Source organism: Microtus oregoni, unplaced genomic scaffold, assembly GCF_018167655.1.
Source record: "Microtus oregoni isolate MIOR12 unplaced genomic scaffold, Mior012 000007F_ref0000211, whole genome shotgun sequence".
NCBI classification, from domain to species: domain Eukaryota; kingdom Metazoa; phylum Chordata; class Mammalia; order Rodentia; family Cricetidae; genus Microtus; species Microtus oregoni.
This window is the reverse complement of record NW_024543066.1, coordinates 52,534,542-52,545,429: the sequence shown is the minus strand read 5'-3', so window position 1 is coordinate 52,545,429 and position 10,888 is coordinate 52,534,542. Positions and strand designations below refer to the sequence as shown.

Below are 10,888 nucleotides of genomic sequence, written 5' to 3'. Positions count from 1 at the left end.
TTTTTTTATTACACCAATCACAGCAACACATCTTCACACAATGTACAAATATCCCTCAACACTGGAGCACACTTAGACCTCACAAGCACCATGGTGAAGGTATCGTCAAGAAAAAAAAAAACAGAGGGTCGGAATGTTTGCTGCTCTTCCAGAGGACTGGAGTAGTTCAGTTCCCAGGTCACATGTGGTGGTTGAATGGGAATGGCCCCCATTGGTTCATAGATTTGAGTGCATTGTCTCCAGTTGGTGGAACTGTTTGGGAAGGAATAGTTGGCCTTGGAGGAGGCATGTCACTGGGGGTGGACACCATTCCCAGTTAGCTCTCCCTGTCTGGTACTTGTGGATCAGATGTGAGCTCTCAGCTGCTGCCCCAGCACCGTGCCTGCCTGCAGCCACACCGCCTACCTGCAGCCATGGACTCACACTCTAAAACTGAAAGCTCAATAAACTTTCTCTTCTGTAAGTTTCCTTGGTCATGGTGTCTTCACAACAATAGAAAAGTAAGACATTAGGTCTGGAGAGATGGCTCAGAGGTTAAGAGCACTGGCTGCTTTTTCAGAGGTCCTGAGTTCAATTTCCAGCAACCACATGGTGGCTCACAGCCATCTGTAATGAGATGACATGTAAGCATATATACAGGCAGAACACTATACATAATAAATAAATAAACCTTAAAAAAAAAGACAAGCAAGACATCAAGTGACTCAAAATCACCTGAGACTCTAGTTCCAAAGGATCCCATGCCTTCTTCCAACTGTGGCTCAGACACACGCACACACACACAGTTTTAACATATTTTATGTCTCTATGTGGATGCTTTCATGAATGCCATGCATGTCGGTGTCCACAGAGGTCAGAGAGCATCTGATCTCCTGCCCCTGGGATTACAGGCAGTTGTCATTTATCATGTGGGTGCTGGGAACCAAACCTAAGTCTCTGCAAGAGGAGCAAGAACTCTTAACTGCTGAGCCATCCCTTGACCTCTAAATAATAAATATAAAAAGGGGGCACGCTGGTAAGGGGGCTAAGAGGTTAAGAGCACTGACTGCTCTACCAGAGGTCCTGAGTTCAAGTCCCAGCAATCACATGGTGGCTCACAACCATCTGTAATGAGATCTGGTGCCCTCTTCTGGCATGCAGCATACATGCAGGCAGAACACTGTATACATAATAAATAAATCTTTTAAAAAAAAAAGAAAGGAAGGAAGGCAGGCAGGCCAGGCTGGACAGTGGCAGTGTATGCCTTTAATACCAGCACTTGGGAGGCAGAGGCAGGCAATCTCTGTGAATTTGAGGCCAGCCTGGTCTACAGAGTGAGTTCCAGGACAGTCAAGGCTATACAGAGAAACCCTAGAAAAAGAAATGCAGAATGCTCGCGCGCGTGTGTACACACACACACACACACACACACACACTCCATTCTGGACACGTGGGGATGTCAGGATTACTCATGATTAGAAATGGACATTTTGGCCACTTTTCATGCTGGCCTTCTTGCTAGGAAGTCCCAATGTGGCACAGGGCAATATCAGGGACTTTGTGTCTTTTGTAAAGTCACTCATGGGGCTCCACTCAAGAGTCCCTATCTAACCCTAATCACTCCCCAAAGGCCCACCCCAAATACCATGGTCATATTAAATTCTGTCCTCTTTTCTGTTTTCTTTTGGGGGCTTTGAATTGAACTCAGAACCTCACATTCTCCCTATCACTGAGCTATGCCCCAAGTTCAGTGTCCACCCTCTTAATACTACACAATGGGGATTAAATTGGGACCTAGAAACCCTAGCAGGATGCAGACCAGGTCTAAACCATAGCAGTGACCAGGCCATACAGTAGCTAAGGCAGTCACGGGGGTACCAGCCTGTCTAGCTTCTAGGGTGAAGGCCAGAGCCGCTGTCTCATGCAGAAGGCATGACTTTGGGACATATAGCTAGCCATGATCTGAGCATGCCCATGAAAGCAAGCGTGTAGAAGGAAGATCTCGAAGGGTTTGCCCCAGACTGCCAGCAGTGCCACCTGTGAGGAAGGTGGTGGGGTAGGTTTTACTCTACTTCTGTATTCCTGGAGATTTCTCTGATGAGATGGTACATGTACTAGCTCATTTGTGTAAGGTGAAACAGAGAAGGGAAAGTACAAACTCTTCCAAGGGTTTGAGGGACTGGGACTGGCAGCTCAACTGGAGACTGCATGCTTAGCAAGCAGGAAGACATGTGTGCAAGCCCCAGCACATCAAAACAGAAGAATAAAAGGGTTTAATGTTTCTGGAACCAGTATTTTTGGGAAATGCTGCATAATGTGTCTGAATTTAATAAAAGCGTTTAAATAGGTTTGACTGTGATATCTTTGTTTTATATTTTTTGAGACAGGGCCTTACTATGTAGCTGGTGAGATGGCTCAGTGGGTAGCCTGGCCACCTGAGTTGCATCCCCAGAATCCACAAAGTGGAATGAAGGAACTGAAAGTCATCTTTAACCTCCAGGCAGCACCAATGGCAATCCTGCTTCTCGAGTGCTGGGGTTACAAGTGTGCGTCGCTACCTGTCTTATCTTGAAAGTGTCCTTCAGAGCACCGCTTCTCAGGCTGGTAAAGCCAGCTTGCCTGCTCTTCTTTCCTTTTTATTTCTTAAAATTTTGTCAAGCCAAAGGAAGGAAAATTCAGGTTTGTGTGTGTGTGCACGCACGTGTGACATGCACACACGTCAGGGTCTTATGCACTCCAGGCTTTGCACTTGACACGCACTCAACACAAACATGGTCTTCTGCCTTCAGAGTGCTGGGGTTACAGGTGCATACCACACCAACTGGTTTCGTGCTGTGCAGGGAATCAAACCTAGAACTTTGTGCTTTCTAGGCAGGCTTGCTACTTACTGAGCCCTAGCTCAGTCTGTTTTCTTCTAAGAGTTCTATAGTTTTTTTGTTTTTCACTTAGATTCCATGAACTACTTTAAGTGAGCTTCCCCACCCCTCAATACTAGGGAGGCTAAGGCAGAAAGATTAAAAATTCAAGGCCAAAAAAACAAGTCTCAAAAAAACCCAGTATCTGCATAGGGCATAAGACAGGGCTTAGAGCCAGGCAGTGGTGGCGCATGCCTTTAAACCCAGCACTCGGGAGGCAGAGACAGGTGAGTTTGAGGCCACGATGGTCTACAGAACAAGCTACAGAGAAACCTTGTCTCAAAAAAGCAAACAAAACAAAACAGACAATACCATTCCTTTCTAAATGTGAGTTTCCAGTTTTTCTCAGAACCACCTACTGAACCACCCACCTTTCCTCCCAGTGTTGAGGACTCAGCTGGGTCCTGGGTGTAGTAGACCACAGCACAGAGCCACTGAGTCACATCCTCAGCCCCTGGGGCTTGAATGTGGGGTATAGTCAAGGCTGGCCTGTCCTAGAATACCTTTTCTGCTTGCTAGCACTTTGTGTTTAAATTTCTGACACTCCCACCCACAGAGGCTCAGCCCCCGTGCCACGAATTGGGCCCTCGCAGTGGGCAAGGACATTGATTACGTTGAGCTTATTAGGGATTGTTACCACGTGAAGAGTGTGGCGGTGATGAGACTGATGTGTCTCCGGGATGGATCCAAGGACTGTACTGATGGAGTCCTGGGCTGACCTTTACAGCATAGCTATTGAGACATTTCTCCATGTGGTGTGTGTGGCTGAGTGCATGACTTGTGTGTGTGTGCGCGCAACAGTGGTGTGTGTGGCTGAGCGTGACTTGTGTGTGTGCGCACAGAGCAGTGGTGTATGTGGCTGAGCGTGACTTGTGTGTGCGCGCACAGAGCAGTGGTGTATGTGGCTGAGCGTGACTTGTGTGTGCGCGCACAGAGCAGTGGTGTATGTGGCTGAGCGTGACTTGTGTGTGTGCGCGCAACAGTGGTGTGTGTGGCTGAGCGTGACCTGGTATGTGTGCGCGCAGGACAACGTCAGAGCTACTTGGTGAGTGTGAGATATTTAATGACTGTGTGTGTCAAAACTAGGATTCTGGTATATGTCACTGTCACCTGAGCAAGGCAGCACTTGAAGTTTTTACTGTGACATGTCAAGGGGGAAGAGGCTTTGAGTGAGACTGAATGTGACAGCAAGACAGACACCAAGTGGAGTAGAGGCAGGAAGGCTGTGCCAGGAAAAGGCGGGGTGCCCAGTTGACGCTGTGGAGTTCAAGTGTCAGGCAGTTGTGGATTGTTCTCTCCCCCACAGGCCCCGGTAGAGTCCTGAAAGCATGGGACGGGGACTTGGATGTAGGCACGGCACAGGTGAGAGCTGTGTAAAGTGGCCATGGAGTCTGGACTGGGCTTTCCTGGCCTGGGCTCTTAGAGTAGGGCGATGGAAACAAAATCACCTGAGCATTTCTTCCCTCTCCCTGTCCCCTGGGTGATGAGAGAGAGCGAGATGCCTCATCCAGCACTGCACAAGCCTGAGCAGGCAGCAGTGGGCATGTGCCCAGGGCAGGTAAAGGCTGCCGAGGGGGGCATCCCCAAGTTCTCTGAAACTGTACCCCAGAACATGAGAGCTGTACTTCAGGAGATAACAGAGGGGTTGACAAATGTGGGCTAACAATTGGTTTTATTGGCAGAAAAATCTAGGGGGCAGAAAGGGCAAGAAGCTGGAAGGAGAGGGGTGGATAGAGAGTGCAAAGGCAGGCCTGCAGATCTATGGAGCCACCTGAAGTCAGCTCTGAGGTGACGAGCCTTGTCCTGCAGACAGCGAACAGCCGAGACAATGAGTTCTTCAGCGGGAGCCAGGAGCCTCCCTGCTCCGACGCCAAGAGAATGGAATATAAGGGAGAAGAAAATGGAATGGGCTTTAGTTTGAAGTGAGGAATGAGAAGGACTTCAGAAGTGAGAAGTGACACCATGACTAAGGGTGCACAAAGACCCCACTGACACAAGAAACAGATCATAACTGATGTGCACCTTGCTGCCATGGAGGACACCAGTAAATGCTGTACCCAAGTCCTGACGGGATGAAAGGCTAGGGGTTGTTGAGGGCACAGCACAGAGGGTCCTGGGCTGTAGCGAGAAGTAATGCCCAGGGCTTACTAAGGGGAGGCCATGGCTTTGGGGTCTGTGGGAAGGAAGGGAGACTGCTGCTAGGCAGGGCTGCAGCACAATATGGCAAGCCTTTCCAGGAAGGAGTGCAGGTTTCTAGTTCACAGGGATGGGGTCGTGTATGTGGGGAAAGCCACACGGCTGGACCTGGAAGAAAGGCCTACTTCAGCCGGGTAGAAACACCAGCATTTGCAGGCAAGGGTCGAGAACTGCGAGTCACAGGCAGTCAATAAGCTAAGAGGCCGGGCTGGGCAGCTCCACAGCCTCCATCACTTCCGAAGGAACTTCTTGTTGAGGAGGAAGATGAGAAGGTTGACATTGACTTTGGCTTTGTTAAAGAGCTTCATGACAGCCACACCCTCGTACTGCAGCTGCAGCAGGTCCTAGGAGGGAAGGAACAGGGAGGGGGTTTACGAGCTTCTGGGAGTGGTGCAGCCTATAAAGCACTTGTCATGAAGCCTTACAGCTGCCAGGAGCACTGGCCACTGAAGCAGGGTGTGGAAAGCCCACTCTATAAATGAGAAAAACAGGCGCAGTGATTTGACCAAATGCTAATCCAAGTGGAGCCAGGGCTTGAACCCAGGTTTCGTATTCACAAATAACAGAGACTTGCACTGAAGGCTGGCACCTGCAGCTCCCGTATGTGGGGGGGGGGGGCAAGAGGGCAGTGGCAGAAGCTAAGCCAGCCTGGGCTATAGAATAGGCCCTTTCTCAAAAACAAACAAAAACCAATAAATAGGTCTGGATAGATGGCTCAGCACTTACGAGCACTTGCTACTCACGCAGAAGACCTGGGTTTGACACCCAGCAGCCACATCAGGTGGCTCACAACCGCCTGTAACCCCAATTCCAGGGGATCCAACACCCAACACCCTCTTTTGGTCCCTCTGGACATCTGAATGAGTGTGCATATACGAATACAAGAATCAAAAATAGGCCGGGCGGTGGTGGCGCACGCCTTTAATCCCAGCACTCGCGAGGCAGAGGCAGAGGCAGAGGCAGGCGGATCTCTGTGAGTTCGAGACCAGCCTGGTCTACAAGAGCTAGTTCCAGGACAGGCTCCAAAACCACAGAGAAACCCTGTCTCAAAAAAAAAAAAAAAAAAAAAAAAAAAAAAAAAAAAAAAAAAAGAATCAAAAACAAGGCTGGGCATGGTAATGCAAGAATTTGTGAGACAGAGAAGGCAAAGCTCTGTATGTCTGAGGCCTGAGCTATAGAATGAAACCCTGTCTTAAAAAAAATAAGGCTAAAAAGCCGGGCAGTGTTGGCACACACCTTCAATCCCAGAGCTCAGGAGGCAAGGGCAGGAGGATCTCTGTGCACTTGAGGTCAGCCTGGTTTACAGAGTGAGTTCCAGGACAGTCAGGGCTACACAGAGAAACCCTGTCTTGAGAAAACAACAATAATAAAAGCAAATAAATAAGATTAAAACCACTGATTCACTGGATGTGGTGGCAAACCCTGTAAAGTTGGGAGGCTGAGACAGGAGGTTGTCTTGAGTTGAAGACCAGCTTGACCTTCAAAGGGAGATTCTACCTCAACAAACAAGCAAACCAACCAAATCCGGACTGGAAAGATGGCTCAGGGATGAAAGCACTTGCTGTCTAGCCGAGAGGAGCAGGCTCAGATCCTGGCACCCGTGTTGAATAAACGTCTATACCTCCTGCCGCAAGGCATCTGATGCCCTTTTCTGGACTCGGCACACACCTAGGTGTAGGCACTCATCCACACACACAGAAATCAAATATACCTTTAAAAAAATAAGGGGGCTAAGGGTGTGGCTCAGCAGAGAAGGTGCATGTGAGTGAGGGCTGAGTGTGGGTCTTCAGCACCCGTGGAGGTGTGTGCTATAACCCCGGTCCAGGGAGGCAGAGAGAGCGCCCGTGGAGGTGTGTGCCATAACCCTGGTCCAGGGAGGCAGAGAGAGCGCCCGTGGAGGTGTGTGCCATAACCCCGGTCCAGGGAGGCAGAGAGAGCGCCCGTGGAGGTGTGTGCCATAACCCCGGTCCCAGGAGCAGAGAGAGCGCTCTGGGGGTGTGTGCTATAACCCCGGTCCTGGGAGGCAGAGATAGGCAGACCCCAGAGGCTCCCTGGCTAGCCGAACCACTGAAAATGGTACAGGAAAACTCGAAATGTCAACATCTGGCCTCCACATGTGTATGTGAGTACACCCCCACATACACACGCCCCCAATGCCCCAACAACAGCAACAGAAAATAGGGCCAGATATGACAGAGTTGGCAAAGTCTTGTCAAGGACCTGAGTTGGATTCTCAGAACCCATGTAAAAGTAACAAGACTTTAAAAATACAGGATTGGGGGTGTAAGTTGGAATAGTACTTGCCTAAAATGTGTGAAGCCCTGGTACCCCATAAGTCAGGTAAGGTAGTGCATACTGTAATCCTAGCATTTGGGAGGGGGCAAAAAAATCATAATTCAAGGTCACCAAACCTTGTTGCAAATAAAAATGAAATCACTGCTTCCCTGAATATTAGCTAGGGCTGAGGTCAGCTTTTTAACCTTTTAGCCTCTGAGCCTATAAAATGGGTAAATGCTACCGAGTGACTAGGGGTTATAAAGCCGGCAGTGTCAGGAGCTGACACCTAGGGCGTCACGTATGCTAAGCGAGTACTTCACCCCGGTGAGCTATATCCCCAGCTCTTTTTAACTTTAATCTTTACTGTGTCTTTACTTTGAGACAGGGTCTCAAGATGCTGTCATGGCTGGCCTGGAGCTCCTCACCTGCCCCTGCCTCCCAGAGCTGGGATGAAAGGTGTGCACCCATCCCAGCTTTACTTTTGCTTTGAAACAAGGTCTCACTAAGTTCCCCAGGCTGGCCTCGAATGCTGTACTTCAAGTTTGGCCTTGAAATGGAAAGAAATGTTTTTTTGTTTTATATTTATTTACTTAATTTTATTTGTGTGTGTGTGTGTGTGTGTGTGTGTGTGTGTGTGTGTGCATATATGTGGTCACACTCCACAGGACATGTACCAAGGCCAAAGGACATCTTGCAGGAGTCTCTTCTCTGCCTCCCTCCACCATGTAGGTAGGCCTTAGGGATCAAGATGCAAGCATAGGAGGCTGGAGAGATGGCTCAGTGGTTAAGAGAACTGACTGCTCTTCCTGAGGACCCGGGTTCAATTCCCAGCACCCACATGGCAGCTCACAACTGTCTGAAGATCCAGTTCCAGAGCATCTGACACCTTCACACCAAAGCATATAAAATAAAGTTAAATAAACAATTAAAAAAAGATGCAAGCATAGGCATAAAAAGGTAAGTGGTATGGTGAGCTGAACCATGCCAGCCCTGGGTCTTGAACTTTTGATCTCAATCTCTTAGGTGTTTGGACTACAGACCACCTCCCACCGATCTGGGTCTACCTGTGGAAGGGTCTCACCTGGTAGTGGAGCTGAAACTGCTCCATGTCCACACCCAAGAACTTGGCGTTTACGGCAAACCTTCCCGCCTCATCTCCAGGAGTGATGTCAAAGATGACGTTCCTGAAGCTGTCAGGAAAAGGAGTCAGCATGGGACTCCTCTTTTCAGAGCCCTATCCCCACTCCCGCAGCCACTCCTTGGGGCAGTGGTGGGTGCCACTGACAGCCCAGGCTTCTTGCGCCCCATTGCTGGCGGCCTGTTCTCTATAGTCTCCCAGTTTGACTTCTGCCTGTTTAATCTTTTTTTTTTTTTTTTTCGAGACAGGGTTTCTCTGTGGTTTTGGAGCCTGTCCTGAAACTAGCTCTTGTAGACCAGGCTGGTCTCGAACTCACAGAGATCCGCCTGCCTCTGCCTTGCGAGTGCTGGGATTAAAGGCGTGCGCCACCACCGCCCGGCCTTTTTTTTTTTTTAATATTTATTTATTTATTATTATGTATACAATATTCTGTTTGTGTGTATGCCTGCAGGCCAGAAGAGGGCACCAGACCTCATTACAGATGGTTGTGAGCCACCATGTGGTTGCCAGGAATTGAACTCAGGACCTTTGTTAGAGCAGGCAATGCTCTTAACCACTGAGCCATCTCTCCAGCCCCTGCCTGTTTAATCTTTATTCACTTTCCTGGCCCTACCAAGCTGGCCTCATCTCCAGGAAGCGTTCCCAGCATCCTTACCAGAGCTATAACATGTCTGCTGCTCTCCTATCTGCCTGAAGATGCTCCATCTCCCCACCTTCTTTCAGCAAGCAACTTCCTCCTCCTTCCAACCCAGTGCCTGCTCAGAGCTTCATCCCAGCCTTGTCCCTCCCACGAGACAGAAAGGGTCTGACATTCTGCCCCCCAAAGACACATACTGAGAGACAGGGAGATCTTCAATTTCCAGCAAGACGCCCTTTTCCAGGAGCTGGGCGGCTGTGTAATGAAGACATGGCTGCTTTTTCCCCTTCCCAGAACTCCTGCTTAAAAGAAGGAGAGTTTGTCTGAAAAACTTTCAAAACTGGCTGCCAGCTCTTGGTAACTGGCAGGAAGATGCCAGGCCCTGAGGAGCCTCCCTGCTGTGGAAGGCAAGGGGGGCACGCAGTGCTGACCGGGGGTGATTCCTAGCCAGGGCTAGGGGATAGCAGGCAGAGGTGCAGGTTCTGGTGAGGGCAGGGTTCACAACACCTACTTGGCTTTGGGGGCCAGGTGGTCAAGGCAGGCCTGGATATACTGGCTGTAGTAGTCACCCTGCTCCTCATAGAAGGTGGTTTTTGCCTCGAGGCCCTTCAGTGTGGCCCGGAGTTTCAGTATCTCTGCCCTCCGCCGCTGCCGCTGCCTACGCAGGTTGCAGATGTCCTGCACGTGGGACAGGAAGCATGTCGGCAGCCTTCCTGAGGCCTAGACCACTTCACTAGCTCACTGTGAAGATGGCTAAGGAAACAGAAAGGGCCTGGGGCAGGAGTGGCTTAGGGTAGAGTGTCGGCCAAGCACGTGTGTTCCATTCCCAGCACCAGGAAAAGGCAACCCTGAGAGCTGTTTTATCTAAGAGACAATCCAAAGAACGTGCCAGGGGACAAACTCAGCGCTCCTTTCCCAGCTACCAGGGAGAAGTCTGCCTTTGGAAAGCCAGTACAGGGGCTCTACATGAGGTCACCTGTAGTCCTGGCCTAGGTTATCACCTTGGCTAGCTCATCCACCAGTCCCTGATAGCAGTCGCTGGCCCTGACCAACCCCAGGCCCTGTAGGCGGCGCAGGTTCCGCAGGACACGTCGCTGCTTATCTGCCAGTGGCAGGAGGGAGTGTGCCATCATTGAGTGATGCCGTCGAAGTGACTCTGGCTTCTGGGTGTCACAAGCCTGGCGCCAACACATCAGCCGATGATGGGCCTCTTCCTGGGAGGGGGCAGAGATGCTGAAGAGGTTCTGGGCCCTGCTCTCCTACCTCAGATCAGGACAAACCCCAGAGCTTGGGACCCTGTGCATCTAGCTTCTGGGGTGGGGCGGGGAGTGGGGAGGTGGAGAACACACAGGCCATCACACACGGTGATTCCAAATGACACATACAGGTCAAGGAGACACTGCTGCTGCCAGCCTCCCACCCCATTGAGGCGCCCTATGGGCATGAGGTTATTGGAGCTTGCCTAGCTGTTTTGGGATATGCCTGTGTGTGGCATTACCACCTTTACTCAGGGAACTCCTGGCATTGTCTTATTCCAACAGGGAGCCCACCTGGCATCTTTTCCTGCCTCCAAACCCTCCTCCACCACTCCCCAGAGCAATTCCTTTATGTGGTTCTCAACAGACCGCCCCTCAGCACTCTGCTAATCCCAGCCCTGTGCAGGGAGGAAGTGGGCTGCCTAGGCTGTCCCCTCAGCCTGTGGCCTCTGGGGGAGGAACAGGCAGTGCAAAGGGAGAGAAGAATTAA

At 50.4% G+C, this 10,888-nt stretch overlaps 1 protein-coding gene across 3 annotated transcripts in view; it reads right to left on the bottom strand.

Moving 5' to 3' along the window:
* Window positions 1–4,554: 4,554 nt before the first annotated feature.
* Iqgap3 (IQ motif containing GTPase activating protein 3) overlaps window positions 4,555–10,888 on the bottom strand; it is a 46,635-nt gene continuing 40,301 nt past the window's right edge. For all 3 annotated transcript variants that reach the window (XM_041656477.1, XM_041656479.1, XM_041656478.1), the window contains 5 exons: window positions 10,144–10,356; window positions 9,654–9,820; window positions 9,340–9,441; window positions 8,449–8,557; window positions 4,555–5,434 (listed from right to left, as the gene is read on the bottom strand). In XM_041656477.1, the coding sequence (XP_041512411.1) occupies window positions 5,321–5,434; window positions 8,449–8,557; window positions 9,340–9,441; window positions 9,654–9,820; window positions 10,144–10,356 (705 nt within the window). In that variant the 3' untranslated portion in view covers window positions 4,555–5,320. The remainder of the gene's footprint in view (window positions 5,435–8,448; window positions 8,558–9,339; window positions 9,442–9,653; window positions 9,821–10,143; window positions 10,357–10,888) is intronic.